This window comes from Histoplasma capsulatum (assembly GCF_000150115.1).
Source record: "Histoplasma capsulatum G186AR genomic scaffold supercont2.1, whole genome shotgun sequence".
Taxonomy (NCBI): domain Eukaryota; kingdom Fungi; phylum Ascomycota; class Eurotiomycetes; order Onygenales; family Ajellomycetaceae; genus Histoplasma; species Histoplasma capsulatum.
In genome coordinates this window covers 2,966,439-2,985,291 of record NW_025544801.1, presented here as the reverse complement: position 1 = coordinate 2,985,291, position 18,853 = coordinate 2,966,439, and the positions used below count along the sequence as shown (strand labels likewise).

Here is an 18,853-nt window from a genome sequence, read left to right as displayed (position 1 = left end):
CTATTTGTTTTGTGTGTATTTTGACAAATCCATATCTCATCGCTTCTTTAACACGAAAATTGGTAACAGGGGATACACAGTATTAGATGCAGGCATAATGGGCACAAGTGGGATAAGAAAACTAGAATAGCCATAGTTAGTTCACATCAGTACACATATCCCTCTATTACATATGTTGACCTTGTAACCACATCGTAATCCATGTCGTCGATCAATGTAACGAAAGGAGAAGAAACTCCAGCACAAAATGAAAATCATAACGCATACTTCATACACGGTATCTAAAACGCACTCGTACACTGTAAGGTGATTTTTTACTCATATCAATATGTACAAAAACCATACAATAGCTAGCAAAAAAATTCATGAAGAAAACGTCACCAATCTTTCCATAGTCCCAAAATATATTTCAACAGTTTTTATAAACGCCTCTTTTGCAATATCTATTGAGGTGTATGCGGGATCATTGACGAAAATCTCCTTTACCTGATGGGTATGCTCGGGGCGAACGAAATATTTCCCATTATGAAAAGTCCAGCCGTCCTGGAACCGGGACTGCAGACCACGAGTTGCAAAGTCGCGAGCATCTGAAAAGAACGGCGGTGGCGAGGGATAATCGTTAATTTTTTGAGTGTCCTCGATGAGAACCATGTCAAGGGTCTGTGGGGCGACAGCGTCAGCGGGATTCAAGAGAGTGGACGTTGCGAAAAGCATAAACTGTTTGAAGATATCCACATATGCGACAAGCGTGGTAGCTTGGTCCGAAATTCGATAAAGATAGTCGATCGCAGGAAGTGATGTGATGATTGTTTCGAGTAGGGAAATGACGGTAAGGATGATATGCGGTTCGTCGAGTAGGCCGGGGTGGTCTACTAAAAGACGAAGAGCACTGTCCACTGCTTCAAAGTAGCAAACCATGGCCCCCACAAATGTGGAGACGTTGTTGGTGTCACATGTGTTGATGAATAAAATCGAGCCCATTAATATCCGCGTTAGCGACTGCAACAGGGGCCGCACCAGGATCCATGCCCCAGGAGCAATAAGACATATTTCCAGATAAGCCGGGAGAACGCAATGGAGCATGAACAGACGGATGGTGGATTGGTGGCGTTCATTTGTTTCATAAGTTTCGGCCATGACTGAGTAGAGCTGATCAACTAGGTAAGTCTGTTGGCCGTCAACAGCCGCTCGCTCCGATACATGCTGAAGAAAAGTAAAGAGTTCGTTGGCAACCTTGCTGGATGTGAGCCGAACTGCATAACTTTTCAACTTGCCGACAATGTAGTTAGGATCATTCACAGGAAGAGGAAACGTGCTCGGATTTGTGAAAAAAGGATCAAGTAGACATATTTTTTGTGAGTGTTGCTGGAGAAATGCAACGACGCCATGTACAAAATTCACATATGAGGAATGTACCGAGGAATCGACATTGCCCAATTCATTATAATTCAATTTCATCGTGTTCATTAGGGTTTCAATGAGTCCGCGGTAGTGACTCCTAGTATTTTGCACAGCATGGGCACTGACATCTTCAGCATCAGATAGATGTTCCCGCATGTTGGAAAGAATGCATGAGATAAGCGACAATCTCCTCTGGGAAAATTCCTGTAGAGTAATCTCGTACCGACACTTTAATGAACTTTTCGAGAACGGGAGATTCTTCAGTAGTGCACTTGAGGCATCGGTGTTCATGATGGCATTGGTCAAAGAGTGTTGATACTTGAGCATCGAACCCCTCTCGACAATGCATTCGATCCAGTGGTTCAATATCTGGTACTGGCATTCTGTATAGAATGCTGCGTCCTTTTCGATCAAGCTTGCAAGAAAATAGGGCAAAAATTTTCGCGTTTGATGTGTGGCTCTTAATGAGGCCCATGAGTCTTCACCATATGGATTGACATAGCTGCTCCATTCTCGTAACCCGTTATTCACAAGAGTGTAAGCGATCGACGACCAGGAATCGACGACTTTAAGAAGCACAATGTCGTCGGGAGCGTGGTCTTCTCCATAACAGGTAGAAAGAAATCGAGATAACGAAGGGCGAATGATGTTGTTTAGGTACTCAACGGGTGGGTTTGCCTCGGCTGCTGTCTCTTCTTGTTCATACAACTCTGCCAATACCGCCCAACCCTCAAATTCTTGGCTATCATCACATGTCTCAGCAGGTCCTGCCAATCTCCGTGATTTAATGGTAGTACTTGCGTAAGCAACCACAACATCTAGCGCTTTACAAATGAGCGAATGGAAGCGCGTTATCCTAGGGTTGAAAAGCTCCAGTAGTTTGGAGAAAGGGAGTTTCTCCAGGAGGATCTTGGATTGGTCGGCAGTTGTTGTAGCATCAATTGCAATTTTCAAGTTGACCAGGGCATCGCTCAAGAGACATTCTATCGGTTTTTGATACTCAATAACAGCCTTTTCAACAGTTTGGCGAGAAAAGAGTGAATTTGAAGCCACTTGCGCTTCTATATCAGTCCGAGCATGGGAGTGCTGTTGCAACATGTCAGCAACGAAGGAAGCATGCCAATCGGCAAAGGGTATTAATCCTTCGATATCTTCGTCCGTAGATAATTTGAATTTAACCAGTCTCAGCCAGGAACGAATGTTGATGCTGCAGACCTCCTTATGAGCTGTGGCGGGGTGTACAAGGTTACGGATAGTTTCAACTCGCGGTCGACAGGTGTCAGGGGTAGCCCAGTAGAGCGTACAAAGGAGATCGTGGTGATTTCTTAGGGCTTCAAGCTCCTCCAAGCGAAGAGGTTGGTCTTTTGGATACTCCCGGCCGTGGTTTGGCAACAAGCGCCAGGCAAAATTTCGGATCTTTTTCTTATCGTACAGATCCGCCATTTTCTTGAGGCCGAGGGCAATAGTCTTCAGCAGAATATGAAAACAGCTATCTTTAGGCTCCATCTCCAGTCTTGGTTGGCGATCAAGTTCGTCTAGAAACCTTGGTGAGCCGAGGGATTGCTCTTGGTTAAGATTGTAAAGCCAGTTTTTTGCAAAAAAATCGAAGAGCGTGTCCAAAATAACTTTGCTGTGCCGCCAGCCCCAACTATCAATCAAATAAAAACAGCGGTGGAATAGCGCTCGACAATAGTTGTTGAAGGCTAAAGATGACCTTTTTGAAGGAAGAGAGTAAGTCTCAAAGACGGGTACTATCAAGCGCTTGATAGTCTCCCACTGATCAAAGGAGTCTTTAAAGCGTTGGCCAGGGTGGAAAATTCCGAGCTCGTCAAATTCATAAAGTGGAAGCGTCATAAATACTCCATGCCATAATTTCTCCAGTTCATGGGAGTCATCTGGCGTGGGTGAGCTTGATGGAGGCAATACTGCCTGGGAAAGAAGGTCTTGGTTCGTATCACGAAGTATGGGGTCCGTATAAAATATCTTCTGAACAACGAGAAATGCTTCCAAGAAAGGATGATCGTCTTTGATTCCAGGTTCTCGCTTCTCTCGCCATTTGACATTGTCCAGAAACTGTCTGATATCTGCTAATCCTGTTTTGCTTAAAACGGCTTGCAATATCCGATTTTGAATCGTCGTCATGATACTGACAATTTCAAAATATTTGATAGATTGAACTAGCTCATTCGATGCAATTTGGCGTATTTGATTAGAAAATACGTAAGTAAACACTTCCAATTTCAAAGAGAGATGTGGAGTTGTGGTGGAATTAGAGGGATTGTTTGTTATCGAGAATGGCAACATATCCGAAACTTTTGATAGAAGAACTATGCACCTATCAACAAACATCGACCTATCAACCGAGTCCATAAAATATAATTTGTCATTCACATAAGTAATAATAGAACGGAAGATATCTAACGACCGACTTATTTTCGAAAACGAATCAGGTGTTATACGCTCGCTTGAGGGTTCGGAATTGCTGGCTGCTCCTAAAACCGTATCTAACAAAACACCAAGTTCCGAGGATACAGTCTCATTCCATGGGCCCCACTGGTAGGTTCGGTCGGCATACTGTATCACAGCACGACCATTATCATGGGATAGATTACGGGATGAGAGTTTCATTGAACGTGAAAGATCCCCACTTCCAATGAATGTAGATGAATGGAAAAAGGTGCCAACTGGGAGCGGGGAAATGTCAAAATTGATCGTGTACATCGCTGACGGGGATTTAAGACCCTTTAGAGGAGGGCGTTCGCTGCCTTCAATTGATGTACTGGAAGGGATCTCTGCCACATGGTTATCAACGCTAACGGCCCGTGGATTTTCAACACTATCCTCCACATTGACATGTTGGGGAGGACGTTTTCTCCGTTGGCGAGGGCGACGTATCTGACCGTTTTCGGCAGATGGTACGACGTCATCACGGGCGTTGGAATTCTCATTGGATGTCGCCAGACGGATATTCTGTGGATGCATATTTTCGGTTAAAAATCTTGCCAACGGCAAGCCGGTATTTTGGCCTAGAGGTGAAGTCGTGGTTTGGTATAAGGAATTGAGTGCCCAAAGAGAACGTTGAAAGCTTGATGCATGACCCAGACTACGGCTACTCGACATAGGGATGTCCAATTGTGCCGGTCTGGGTGCATTTCGTCGAAGGGATGAAATCGCATAGCCGCCTTTCCGTACTGCCCAGCGCTGGCCAACCTTGCGTCGAGAGTGGGGAGGGCTTGATGGATTCGCGCCTTCTTGGTGTGCTGTAGGGCGCAATTCTAAAGTAGGCCTGATCAGGTCGCTTTTGGTGCTTCTAGCATCGACATCACTCCGGGGCATAGGATATGCCGTACCGGTCCGAACCTGATGTACTCTGTTTTCATTGGCCTCGATGTGGTTATGGGATGCCACAGAGTTTGTGTGTGTCTGTCGTGAAATCTTTGTTGCATGACTTCCCGTCATTTTACTCTGCTGAAGCAAACCGGCCCGCCACTCTGCTAATGATCTATTGGCATCTTCTGTGTCCCGGCTTGTTCCAAGTTTTAAATATGTCCGTGTTGGGCTTTTCCGACCACGGTCTCGGCGGGATCGGGCTTGTCGTGCTGCGACGCGGAGGAATTGTGGCTGTTTCTGCATTGGCTGGTCTTGTACGTCAGCTACATCTAATACTCCTAATCGCGGAAGCCGGGTTTCCGGCAGCTTAGCTGAAGTGCGTGATCTTGTCAGGGTATCTGTTATTCTCGCTTGGTGCAGTGGACGTTTCCTCGACTTTGAGGACGTCTGAAAGCGTGATCCGTTTTGCCTGTTGGATCCTAGAGTGCGACGCTTTCCTTTCCGTGGTGCTGGCGGTAGCATGTAGTCAATACGGTTATCTTCAGGAATGTCATCAGCGACGTCCCCTACAAATAGGTCATCTGTGTCTATCACTTCTGGCAGAATCTCCCGTGAGTTTTGAACAGTGTGGGTTGGCTCATCATCCGAAGTTGACTCATCAGAGATGAGGAGAGCTTTCGGCCGCATTCCTTGATTATGGCTATCGCTCCTATCTCTGGTTATTCTCCGGGCTACTCCTTTACCGTTTTGGCGACGATTGCGTAAGTAACTAAGTCTTGCCTTCTCAGCCGCTGCCTTCTCCCTCTCTTGTTGCTGCTTGAGGTCAAGTCGTGGCCACGAGGCGGGAAGCACCCCTTTGATCCTCCTCCTAAGCCTCTGGATTTCAAGAGCCGCATGATATTCTGATTCTTCTAGGTCTTCCGTTTCTTCTGGTGGGTGGATTTGCTCCACCTCAACCTCTTCCGTCGATAGGGGTGGTTGTGATTGTGAGTTTGAGTTCCCGCTTATTTTCGGATGAGTCTCAAAATTAACGTCTAGTGAATCATCTGCCAATATAGCATCCGAATTTTGAGGGTTTTGTGGTTTATGTAAAATCGGACTTCGTGGCGGAGAAAGACTGTATCCACGAGGGAATCGGAATATGGCTGGTTTCTGAAGCCTATTATTCGGCGATGTCCGCCCAAACGAAGGAGATGACAAGGGAACATCGAAGATACCCTCGGTTTCAAGGGGTGGAGTTTCCATCGCTCTATTGTCAACGACGACCTGTATCTGGTGTTTTCTGGTCTCCTCGGACTCATTTCCCGGCGCGTTCCCGTATGTGCGCATTATTTTTCTGCGCTTACGGGCAGAGTCTTGTCCATCTATTGTAGAAAGCTGCTGTGATTTTGCAGATCGCCAATGCATAGGGCCATTCCTGGAGTTGCCAGTCTGGGGGGATTCTCGAAGTGGTCGTGCAGGTTGCGTTAATTTCTTTCGTTTGGATCCAGCAGACGGAGATCCGGGTGGGAATCGGAACGGCGCAGCCGGGCTACTCGATGGAGGCCCATTTTCATCCACATATTCCTGGCCTTGTGATTCATCTTGAGGATTAGAATCACGGTCTGCAGGTGCAATACGGACCGGGCGTATATTGTTATTTGCACACCATCTCTGGTACTCCACCTGGTCCGCCAGGTAGGGGTGGAGGTTGATGAATTTCCGGCCCCTTAACGTTCTCCCTCCGCCTTGATTTCGAAAAGACGGCGGAGTCTGTGGATTCGACGGAGCTGGCGATAACGATGAATCTTCGCTATCATCCCCTCCATCCCCTTTCAGGTTGTTGGATTGTGTGTCTTTTGTAGCTGGGGTGCGTGGTGGAAAATGCTCATCGAATTGTAGCTCATCAGGCGAGGAACTCCGGTCTGTGCTTGAGGATAAACGGCGAATGACATCCGATGAAGGCGTAGTGTTCCCAGTGGTGGTGCTGGGCAGTTCAATTCTTGAGGCAAACTTATTCAAGCCATCATCACATTGGAGCGGGTCTTCGTCTAGCTCATCCCCTGCATAGAATGCATTACCAAACCCGTCAGGGCCGACATGAGATTCAGGGCTCTCTTCCTTTTGTTCTTGGTCTTGATCTCCTGCGGGATTCAGGTCCTTCGTGATGAGTTCATCTCTATGTGTATCCGAATCCACTATCTTTCCGGCCTCTTCACCCAACCTCTTCGTTGGCTGCCGTTCAGGAAGTTCGTTGCCCGATGCTGGGGAAATAACCTGGCCATCTTGCACCCGATCTCTGTGGTTTCCATGAGCACTCTCGTTCCCGATTTCATCTTCTCCACGTATGCCAAGCGTCGACGTATTTCCGTTCTTTTCACTCAATTTATTGCTTTGCTGACTCTCGAAATCGTCTTCTTCATCCGAGTCTGGAACGAAGCCACGCTCTCGCCATAGTTCCATTTGCAAACCAACGGTGATTACCCATCGCCCTATGCTGTCATAGCAAATAATGTGTTGAATAGGTGAAATTGGCAAAGGTGTTGGGAATACTCAGAAGGGTTATCTTCCCAGGCTCATTAATTAGGCTCTGGACGCGTCATTGAGAGACGCGACTTGAACAACCAGCCACGTGACCTGAATTTGGTGAACAATACTTTTCGTTTGGAGGTAAGATAGATGAGTGTAAGTTCGAGTGGGACAATTAAACAATCACAATCCTTGTCTACAATGGGTCGAATACGTGGGTTTCTCCCAGTTGCTTTAGCTGTAGGATTTGGTGTCCTCAATGGTAGCTAAATAATTGCCCGCCGTTTTCCCAATTTCCGGCAGTTAACCTTTGAAAATCCAGGATATGTGACATTCGCGCCCTCGTTTATGAGTCTAGAGGCAGATAAAAAGCATGAGAAGACACAGTAAGTTCTGCTCTAATTCCCTTATGAATAGGCCTGCAAGTATATGTGCGAACGTCTGCTAAATAATGTTTGATGTCAAACTATATAGCGGGAATGAATCAGCAACACCATCACAACCATCCCAGCCAAAGTCGACCACGAACAATGTGACTGCTACTTCTGAAATTAATAGCACGCCTAAAACCACACCAGAATCTCCCAAAAAGTAACCAGAAGTTGCTAAGCGAAAGCTACTTCCGCAATCTGTGGAATGAAGCCAAAATCACACGGTTGTTGACGGTCCTATGAACAAACCATACGATATGATTATGTCTTCTCACATAGACATTGGAGACTGACACAGGACGGCTCCTGTAGAAATTAAGGCAATTTACGATAGTGAGATGAAACGTTTCTTCCCGGTTCCATTAAGTGACATTTAGAAGGAAAAGTGAAGAATAGATATCGCCCTATTCTATCAACATCAAAGAGGTAAAGAGGATAGAATCTTTGAACCAAATCTCCCGGCTTCCTCTGAACCATATCTTTACAGCTTCCTAGAATTTTTGGAAATATGAATATGATGTGATCCGGGCGATATAAAGAAGAGTATGACCTATGGAGTGCTTTTGGCCGGGAGATGTTTCAGTAGCAAAGACCGAAACGCCAGCCACGCTCCTCAAACACATGGGAAATCAGGGCCTGACAAAAATTTTTGAAAAGCTATTTCGAAGAAAGTACACAAAGAGCCCTGGGCTAAAGGGGGATACAGTGCCAAGCTTTTAAATATATCATTTTTGAGGATAGCTGTAATAGGGATGCTCTCTGGTGTTACAATCCTACGAAGTGTTTTTTTTTTCTTTCCCTTTTTTTGCACAGGTTCGGGAGCGCCGATATATATTATCGCACTATTAAAATGCCTTGCCCAAACGATGACTAACAAATAACAACACCTTTTTGAGAGTAATATACATCATGACCATATTCAGTTGCTTCCCGAAAAAGGTCATCCCACACATTAAAAATGACCCCAAAACCGAATAAACTGAACGCCTTGCTTTATAAAAAGAAGAAAGCATGAAAAGAACACTGCCATCTTCAATGTTTTAGACTTCTTCCACAAGTTTGTGACCCTGGCTAGGCCCAGAGCTCCCGTTCATGGGCATATCTTCAAAGATCCGCCCGGCAGGGGTCCCAAACCACTCCTGCGGAATCCCAATCCGACAGCCATCACGGTTCGAAACATAGCGTATCATAATTGGGTCAGGTTTTTCAGGCTCCTGTAACTCTTGGGTTCCAGGGGTTGTGTCCCCAGCTGCTGGTTCGGCTGCCGAGATCTTGCCCCGTCGTTTGGGGGCCTGTTTCTTGAGTAATTTGTTGATTGTATCCATCTTAATTCATTTCCCCGTTGTTAGTGATATTGCAATTTAAATAGATGACAGTGACCGGGTTATTTTAAAATAAGGAGTAGGGTCTGGTTACCTTTTCTTCTTCATTGCGCTTCTCGCTGAGATTTTTCCGTCGTCGTGCCATTTCAGCTCGCCGCATAGCATGCTCTTCTGCAGTCAGGTGTCTCTTCACCTGCGGTTCTGTATGTTTTATACGCAAGTGTTAAAATCTTATTTTGAAATGTATAGGTGGGAATATATTTAATCCTTAATGAAAGCAATCTTACCCATTGGCAACTGTAAGAAGTCACCCCCAAGCTCCATACGGCCTCTCTGCCGTTTAGTCATTTTTGTTACGTCGGGAGTACTTGCTCGACTGCCAGTAATAGGAGTGCCGCTGTCACTTTCTAACTCTTCTTCTTCCTCGTCCTCGTCGTCCTCTATCTCTTCCTCTTCTACAATCTCTGAAGCTTCATCCGCCATGGCCGTTTCATCCGGTTCCCCATCGGCATCAGCATCGGAATCTAATTCCGAAAGTTCTTCATCGTCGTCTTCGTCGTCGCCATCAAGGTCCATATTCGTGTTCATATTCTTCAGCCTGCTACCCCCGGCGGGCGTAACTGTAACAATCGGCCGTGACGCCGCCTGTTTGGCGCCTGGGGCAATTGGCGGTATATCATCCATATCAACATCGGCATCGGCATCAGTCTCAGCATCTGCATCGACGTCGACATCGGCATCGTCATCCTCACTCTCATTTCCGTTTCCTTCATCATCCGTCCCATCCGCATCAGACATATGCGACTCTTCCTCATCATCTTCATTCATCGATTCGTCAACATCCTCATCCTCATCTGTATCCACTTCCACTAGCGTCTTCTTCGATCGACTATTCCTAGGTCCGGTCATAATCACCGATTCTGTAAAAATATTGTGATGCCGTTTATCAGGACCACCAGTAACCTCTTTGAGCTTACTTGAGGGCATTTTAACTTTCAGACGAATAGATTTGTTTACGTCCTTAGGGGGGCTGGGCGGCAGACGGGACACGGTGACTGATGGCGAGGACAGAGTCTCGTCTCCGGCCCTGCGAGATCTTAAGGTAGAGTTAGAAGGAGAAAACGGAATATTAGTTTTAGTGGTAAGGGACCGAAGAGAACGTTGGGAAGACATTGTAAGGTATGCAATCTTGCAATGGTCGGGTCAAAAAGTAAAGGGCTCTCTCATCATAGTTCTCAAGGCATGTAGGGATTGATGTGGAAGCGGGGGATTGCAATAGCATATAAATGAAGATGTATAAGCAAGATGAGGGGCTGGCAGATGGAGATGATTTTCAACTGAGCCCTGAGGTGCAAGCTGAATTGGTTTTATATGGCAAGAGGCAGCAGGGAATGTGCAGGCGGGAAAGTTTGAGAAATCAACGAAAGGTCACATATGCAAATGGGCATCACGCTGGCAATTCTCCATGGGCAGAGAGATATGTGCGTGAGTACAAAGAACTAGAGTCCCCAGATGCTGACACCTTCCAAACGCCTTTTGGGCATGACGGCCACCGTGCTAAAACTGTATCGTTTATCTTGCTTGCTACTCAAGAGCCAGCAGAGCGACAACGCTTGAACATGGTTAGGATGTTCTTATTTAAGCTGGCGGCAAAGCGCGTCCCGAACCTCCAACCAGCAAAGAACCTCGCAGACGAAGTTAATATGTGATGGGAAGCAAATAAGCGTAGACGCTGGGAGTCACCGCTGAAAGGTATTTGGTAGACCCAAACAAAGCACTGGGCTGAGAATCAATCCATTCCAAAATTGTAAACCTTACCTAGAAGATTTTGGTTGACTTGGGGTCTGGGGTTGCCAGTCGTCGCTATTTTCGTCCGTGCTGCTGGTGCTGGCGACCTCCGTATTATGGTAGTACGACGATTCAAGGTCAGGCTGTTTCCAAACTCGCGTCAGAGGCCTGTCTGCCATGGAATTTCGGTTTTCCAGGCGGTGGGAGGGATAGAAGGCGGATACCGGGTGAGAATAAGCTCACGGCCACCTGGACTCGAGACGGGCCAAATCGCATTGGAAAACTTAAATTCTCAGCGTATCAATGACCGCGAAGGGGGGTCCAGGGCAGTATCATTCCTGGATCTATTTGCCGTGGAGGATAATTGTTGAACAGCTCATCGCCAAACTGTTCAACATTGTTCAAGATAGATGTCGGTGGGGATCCATCTGGTCGATACAGCGGTACTTTATGAGCCACAGTAATTGACTGCTGGAAGAAGTAGTTTTGCCCCCGTAATGCCTTACAGCAGACTTCGGGGTGCCTCCGTAGGTGTTGTATCTGGATTACCAATATTACCATGCTCTGGTCAAGAAGCCGAGGTACAGTCAGTAGTCAGTATCTACAATGGGCGGAACCTTCAATCTCAAATGGCGACAGCAACACCGCCTTCGTTTTCAAGGGGACAACAATATCGCGAAACATTGCATTCTAGTCCCTGTCCTCTATATCTTGTCCTCAGCAATCATGGGTGAAAATTTAAAATTGAAAGCTCCTGCGATTCCTAGCTGGCAACTCTCACACTCGGACAACAACACATCGAATTCTGCAACGGCCGTCAACGCTCCAAAAGTGGAACTAGAGAAGACAGACTCCCCCGCAAGAGAGACTCTCATAGAGCAAGCTTCCGTCTTCCTCGAAGATGAGTCCATACGAGATGCGCCTGCCGATAAAAAGATTGCGTTCCTCGAGTCTAAAGGGTTGGAAAATGCGGACATCCAAAAACTGCTCCGTGTTCCAAGAAGCCCCGAGGCTACAAATGCAGGCACGAAGTCGCCATCTATATCTACAGATTCCGTGAAGCACATACCATCCAGTGCTCAGTTAGCTCATGTAGACACATCTAGTGCGACTTCACCGTCGCCTCCTTCAAACAACCCAAGCCCTCCAACGACACCAACACCGCCAATTATCACATACCCCGAATTCCTTCTCCACACCCAGAAACCACCACCTCTAGTTACCTTGCAGGGTGTTATGTACACGCTTTATGGTGCTGGCGGACTTGCTGCTACATTATATGGCGCTAGCCAGTTCCTTATCAATCCAATGTTGGCGGAGCTGTCACGCGCCCGACATGAATTAGCCGAAACAACCCAACGCAACCTCAGTACTCTGAATGAAAAGCTCGAAAACACGGTTTCCTCAATTCCGCCGCCGCCCATCCACCAGCATTCCTCGCGGCATGAACAGGATTTAATCGATGACGATTCCGCGTCCATAATCTCAGATCCAACAGAGCTGTTCCACAGAGACATTGCAACCCAAACATCCCCGGAACTCTCACCCAACCCCACATTGCCAATCGATGGCCTCAACGCTGCCGACCTTCTATCATCAGAAAAGACTGTGGATACTCATGTGAAGCGTCTACAATCGATATCTTCACAATTGGCTGATTACCTATCCGAAGAGGATAACTCTGGCATCACACATAGCAGTACCGAGAAGTCTCTCGGTGAATTGAAGAACTACCTAGACGGACTGATCTACAACAATCCTTCGCCGTATCTGGGCTCGAACCTATACAGACTATATAACGACAATTCCGGATCAATAAGTGGGAATTTCAGTGACGTGAGTGAAGAGGCGGATGCGATTGCAGCTTTCAAAGCGGAAATTCGAAGTGTCAAAGGAACATTGCTAAGTGCAAGGAATTTCCCTGCTGGTGGAGGAATCAGAGCGCCAGTTCCAAACACGGGTGCCCGGTAGCCCGGTGGAATCAAATTTTATTCCTGCTTTTCCTTCATGTACCTGATGTTTCCCCCTATTATATCTGTTTGAGAGAGAGCGTGCGAACCAATATGGTCATGCCCCCATTTCTCAGGTGCAATTCCTGTATATCCTTTATATCAGTTTCCTTCTTACATACCTATTTTAATTTATCATCAAGCTGTCAATGAACCTTACAAGCAGGATCATTCTGGGCCAATGTATTATTCAATTTTCCCGTTCACTTCTAAACCAAAGTATATATGGCATATATTTCATTTGGCATTATTATACACTCATTGGTGTTATCAATCATCTGTGAAGGTATACGTTAGCCAACATGTTGCGAAAAGCTTCAACGCCAAACCCGCTTTGTTAGGCCCTAAGAGATGGCAAAGTTGGTGAAGCGATGGGAACTTAAAAGCCACTGTGCAGTAAATATGGTCCTATGGCCTCACGGCTAATAAACAACAGGATTTGAATCAGGATGATCTACAACCCACTATGCACCATTCATCTGAGTGCCGACGTCACGTCTACAATTTCAGTCAATTAAAGCAATGTCAACCGCCTAATGGACTCTGGGTCACATTGTAGACTACCACCAGGATTGTCTTCCCTACCTTCTGTTTCTTTGCCCAAAGCCTGGCAATTGTGAATCTCGTAAAACAGACCCGGAAAGGCTCTCTCCTCCGCATCGTCGGGTCCGCCTGCGTTTTTACTGCCCAGTACTTTTTTCACACCTCCTCTGTCATCTGCATTGACATACCATCTTCAACGGCTCCTTCTTAGCCACGATGTCCTCAGCGTTGCTTGCACATTGCAGTAGTATTTTGTTCATCAATCCAATCGATGCCCAGCATACTCCACGGTTGTGGCTACTGCTTTCTGTCCTAATAGGTTTGAGGTGTTGGGTTAACGTCCATAGATGTTAGTGGACGGAGCGGTTTTATGCACACAACCTTTCGACTATACCTCAATGCCATATGGGAATAGGGAAAGAGTAGAAAATAGTCGGTAAATGAAGAAAGGACCAATGTTATCCTCAAACAATCAAACATTTTGGAATTACATTTTGAACCTTCAAACAAAACCACAACTTCAAATTGATATTCATATTCGAACGAAAAAGGCAAAGAAAAAGACAAAAAAAGATGTAGAAGAGACAACAATATATATGTTCATGGTTTCAACCTTCCCTCCATTTTGGGCTTACGTTTACTTCTGATAAATAAGTCACCTGAACAAAGGAAGGCGTCGTATAAATGAGAAAGACGATGAAAAACGAAAACGAAAGAACGAGAACGAAAACGTAGATTTGAAAACAGTTTATAATCGCTAAATTCAAGGCGTCGCTCTGCTCATGCCAATCAACCGTTTCACACCAACCTAAGTTGCAAAATAGTAAAGTCGTTAGCCACATCCTTCATCCCATGTATTCATTGTATGGAATACAATGAACACTGCCCGAATTACTGGGGGGGAAAAAGAAGAGAAAAACTCACCATCCAATTCCCACACTCATCGTTCCGATTAGTGAAAATATCCAAATGTATCGACTGCGCCGTTTCGTAATCGCGGGCCTGCAGCGCCCGCGCAAGTTCAGCCATGCTCTCTACCGTAGCAGGCTTAAGCAGATCTTCATTGTTCAAGTGGTCAAAGAGTATATTCAGCCGTCGCTCTGCGTCGTTGACCTGCGCCTTAAACGAGGTTGGTGCACGCGCTTTGACACGCTGCATGTCTGTAGAAAGGATTTCGAAGATTGGCTGAGCATTGGCAGGAATGTGGGAGCGGTCACCGGGTGCTGTTTCGAGTTATTGTTTTACTCGTACTTAGTTTTGATGTACAAGGGTATTGTATTATAAATATATTTGGGGGGGATGTGAAACTTACGATATTTCGCAGCTGGGGCTGGTTTCCTCTGCGATTGTGCAGTTCCTGGTCGCGAAACTGGTGAAGAACCTGGGGGTGGAGGCTGGTGCTGGGGCTGATGATCTGGTCTTGCCCCCGTAGGGGCGCTAGGTGGCGCGTATGACCCATGTGCAGGAGGAGGAGGATGTTGGTACGCATATGGAGATTGGGCTGGCGCAGGTGCAGGAGGCCCAGTGGGCGGTGGTGCCGCAACCGCCGGTCGAGGAGGTTGAGGAGCAGATGGTTGCGCTGCAGGGCTTGGCGCATATCGATTGGAGGGCGGTGGTCCGGTTGGAGGTGCATTGTAAGGCGAAGGCCCACGAGGGATTTGAGGAACGTTCATCCCTGGCCCAGTTGGGGCATGCTGAGTGGTTGGGGTATATGCGCTTGAAGTTGAGGGAGGTCTTTCGGGTGCTTGGAATCCATGCGGCTGACCCACTGCTGGAGGTGATGTCATTCGCGGGGGAGCTGGGCCTCTGGGTGGAGGTGGGACTGCCATCGAGGTCCTTTGTCTAGGGGGTGGAGGCTGGTGAGGGGACATCGTTTGGGGGGATTGTGAAGGTTGTGGGGGTTGCTGGTGAGGGAAGGGTGAGCTGATGGTAGCAGCAGCTGCGCTCGGGGTACCGCGTCGTGGTGTTGGAGCTTTGGCAAACCCTTCAGGCAAATCATTCCAGGCTGGAAGATTCGTTGCCTGTGTGTAAGATGTAACCGTTGATGGTGATTGATTGGCAGCACGGGGTGGTGGGGCGATGTTTGATTGCTGGGCAGTTCCAAATGCTTGTGGTGGGCCTCCAAGAGGAACCGTTGGCTGATGTTGTTGCGACGGTTGATAGCCAGCTGGAGAATAGGCAGATGAGGCGCCTGTTGGAGCATATGGATTGCTGACTTGCATAGGAGCTGGCGGTTTGTAAAGGTTGTTTGCTTGGGTCATGGGTGCGCTTGGGTTGTACATTCCATGAGGAACATTGGGCTGTTGAAGAGGTTTCGTAGTCAAATGGGAGGCGGCAGAGATATGCGCAGGAGCTGATCTCGCGGTAGTCTTCTCGGTAGCGAGCTTGATCCGATTTCTTGCGACCACCGCGGCAGGATGAGATTGGGGTAGTAGGTCAAGATACCTTTCTGCGACGCCCAATTGTCCATGGGCGGCAGCGACGTCAGCATATTCAATATACTTGTCATAGAGAAGGGTAAGCTTCCAATCAGACGGCTTTTGCTTTTCTGCATCTTCAAACTTCGTCACATGGCGGAACACAGTCACTTTCTCGATTAGGCTTTGCAGAGCACGGACATGGATCGAGAAACTCGTTTCGCCGTTAGTGGCTTCCTGAATAGCCTTATTTTCGTTCTCTTGAAGTTCATCAATCCAGATTCCCACGACTTTCTCAAGCTTTGAGCTAGCCAAAAAGCAGAAAGCCGCATTTTTACGACCTTCCTTGTCGCCTTCGGCTTTGGCCTGTTCCTCTAGCCTGTCTCCCAGCGTCTCGCAGAGATCAGGGAATTCTGCATCGGTTGCAAAGGTGCAGATAGTAGCAATGGCCTCCTTCCAGTTTGCAAGGCCTGCATTATGGACAATGTCCCACAGGTTTTTGCCAACGATAGCAGCCATCAATCTGAGATAGTTCGGCCCTTCCAATTGTTTTTGGAAATAGGCTTCCTGGGCTTTGTCAATGCACTTTTGGCCTCCGCATATCGCAACCATAAAAGCATCAGACATCCGGTCTTCCTGGAGACATATGTCAAGCGCCTTTTCGAAGTCTCCGAGAAGGAGCGCTCGTGTGATTCCTCTATCAGCCTCAGATTCCGAACCAGTGTAGATCTGGAACGGATTATTCGTCTTGGCACCTTTAGACGCAGACAAGTCGGTAAGGAAGTTGTCACTGTCTGCATGTGTATCGAAAATCGAAGATAACCGTTTGTGTTTCTTTACTCCCGGACCACGAGAATCTGATTCCGGCACCCCATTAGCCCCCCCATCTTCACCCTTCCCCAGCCCAAGTTTCGAGAGGCTGTCAGCCGTTTCATCAACCTCGCTCGAAAAACCCAAATAATTAATGACCTGCTTTTTTGGATTGTCAGATATCAATGATTCAATAATCTTCCAGTCAGCCCTGTCCGAATCGTTTTGCGCATTTTCAATTCTAGTTTCGCATATGCTACGTAGATCGCCTGCTTTAAGAGCTTCCTCAAATGTTTGAGTGGTACTGCTGAGAATTGAATCTACTTCGAACGGAGTTATTCTGACTTTAGAGGTGCGAGAGGCAGGCTTGCTAGGGTCAGTCAAGCCGACGGAGATGACTCTACCGCCAAAGCCAAACGAAACACTGCTAGGCCTTTGCAACCATTTGGGGGCTGTTGGCAACGAGAACGTGGAAGCCTGTGGTTGTGACTGAGCCTTTGCGAAAAAGTCTTCATCGTCCACAGGTTGAACCTGGCTTGCTCCGGCCTGTGCAATGGCATCACTCTTGGTATTTTGGATAGTTTGAATGGAAATTCTACCATCAAATGAAGCTGTAGCAAACATATTCGGACTGTGTGGGTTCCATCGTGTCAGGAAAGTCCAGTTCGTCACGACGGGGAATTCACCGTATTGAACCCCGGTTTGAGGATTCCAGCAAATGGTCCGATTGTCCTTGCCACTGGACAATAGTAGATCCGGATCCTGAGCACACCACGAAAGTGATAACACTCCAGATTCATGGCCTCTCAATACCTATTTCAAGTTAGCTACTCCCCGTAAGGAAGGGGGCTGATATGGGCTTACTCTTTCAGGGGCATTGGAATTGCGCAAATCCCAAACTAAAATTAACGGATCTGTCTCAAGAGGAATAGAGGTGATGAGTTTCGTTGGCTATTAAAAGAAGTTAACAAAATTCTATGCATTTCAGAAAGCGAGACTTTAATAATATAGGATAATAGTATATATACCTTTTCCGGATCCCATGCAACAGCACTAACAGCTTTCCGCCCCAAATTGTTCAAAGTTAAACTCTCCTTTTTGGTCTTGACGTCCCACACGGTTACGAAGCCTGCGCTGCTCCCAGTGACTAAAATATGCGGCACTTTCTTGTTCCAGTCAAGACATTCAATGTCGTCCAGTCTCGCATTGACGTTCCCCAGTCGGAACGGATGGTCGATATTGTTCAAGTCTGAGATGAAAAGCTATATAGATAGATAGGGTATGAGAACGTGCTCCAATTGAGTAAGCCGCTTTAGGACATGGAAATACGAACCTCTCCCTTGCTTCCGCCGGTAGCTAGAAGGTTCGAGTGTCGCGGATTGAATTGAAGCGTTTTCACGGGACCGGAATGCTGCGAGGCCCTCGATACCAGCGGGTCGCTTTGATCGAACTAATATTAGTAATGCGGAAGGGTGTTGCAGCTGGTGGAAGCATATATTGATCTAGACAAACCCACCTCGCTCCGCTCAACAGCTTATCAGCATTCCAAAGATCCAACGATCCATTTTCCAATGCACCTGCGATGATACCCCTAGAACTATCCTCCGACTCTGTCCAGGCAAGATCATGGAATCTTTACAAAACAAGCCATTAGTTCCAAAACAATATATTATTTCAAATGTCCCCATTCTGCACGGAAGTTAAAGTAAACCGTACCCAGACTCAGTGCTAAGTTTTGCAGCCGGCTGTAACTCCGCAGAACCTCCCTCCTGTTCCAAAGCAAGATCCCAGAGTTCCAAGTCGGTCTCGTTGGAGAAGTCCGCATCAACAGCACCGGCACGCGTTCCAGTAGCGATGTACGGGGAAGCGGAACCAGGGGACCAAGCAAAGGCCGCTGTGCGGGGGATTTCCCTTAGACGGACCATAATGGGGGGAGAAAGGGGTTTAAGCGGAACTTGGATAGGAGTCCCAGGCGGTTATGTCGTTCGCCCAGGGACGGGGAATACGTAACTAATATAGGTGACAATCTGGGGACCGGAGATCTAGTGGGTAGGAAGAAAATAAGGCGTCTCAATATGGAGAGTCGTCGTTCAGTCTCTCCGAATATTTCCGTATTCTGGTCTGGCAAGGTTGATATTGATCCAGGTGTCCTTCTGTGTGGAGGAGCCACCAACACCAGCCACCGCCGCATGAATCTCCACGTGACCTTCTATATCTGATCCTGGGCCACAGTTTGGCCCGAAAACGATCAATGTATCAATTATCCTTCCAAAAGTTCAAATAAATATGTCTCT

General features: G+C 47.1%; 5 protein-coding genes across 5 annotated transcripts; 2 read left to right on the top strand and 3 right to left on the bottom strand.

Moving 5' to 3' along the window:
* Nucleotides 1-363: 363 nt before the first annotated feature.
* HCBG_00965 (uncharacterized protein) lies at nt 364-7,173 on the bottom strand (the record flags this gene model as incomplete). The annotated part of the gene is made up of 1 exon (XM_045428015.1): nt 364-7,173. The coding sequence occupies one exon, from the start codon at nt 7,171-7,173 to the stop codon at nt 364-366; it is 6,810 nt and encodes a 2,269-aa protein (XP_045291990.1).
* A 1,296-nt stretch (nt 7,174-8,469) lies between these two features.
* Nucleotides 8,470-10,165, bottom strand: HCBG_00964 (uncharacterized protein; the record flags this gene model as incomplete). The annotated part of the gene is made up of 3 exons (XM_045428014.1): nt 8,470-8,995; nt 9,087-9,193; nt 9,280-10,165. 3 exons carry the CDS (start codon nt 10,163-10,165, stop codon nt 8,711-8,713), a joined length of 1,278 nt encoding a protein of 425 aa, XP_045291989.1.
* A 119-nt stretch (nt 10,166-10,284) lies between these two features.
* On the top strand, nt 10,285-11,151 carry HCBG_00963 (uncharacterized protein; the record flags this gene model as incomplete). Its single annotated transcript, XM_045428013.1, has 3 exons — nt 10,285-10,614; nt 10,717-10,744; nt 10,850-11,151. 3 exons carry the CDS (start codon nt 10,285-10,287, stop codon nt 11,149-11,151), a joined length of 660 nt encoding a protein of 219 aa, XP_045291988.1.
* A 280-nt stretch (nt 11,152-11,431) lies between these two features.
* HCBG_00962 (peroxin 14/17) lies at nt 11,432-12,995 on the top strand (the record flags this gene model as incomplete). The annotated part of the gene is made up of 1 exon (XM_045428012.1): nt 11,432-12,995. One exon carries the CDS (start codon nt 11,507-11,509, stop codon nt 12,749-12,751), a length of 1,245 nt encoding a protein of 414 aa, XP_045291987.1.
* Nucleotides 12,996-13,770: 775 nt separating this feature from the next.
* On the bottom strand, nt 13,771-18,484 carry HCBG_00961 (protein transporter SEC31; the record flags this gene model as incomplete). Its single annotated transcript, XM_045428011.1, has 8 exons — nt 13,771-14,140; nt 14,257-14,555; nt 14,645-17,372; nt 17,424-17,510; nt 17,588-17,821; nt 17,893-17,998; nt 18,076-18,192; nt 18,276-18,484. 8 exons carry the CDS (start codon nt 18,482-18,484, stop codon nt 14,096-14,098), a joined length of 3,825 nt encoding a protein of 1,274 aa, XP_045291986.1.
* Between the last annotated feature and the right edge of the window lie 369 nt (nt 18,485-18,853).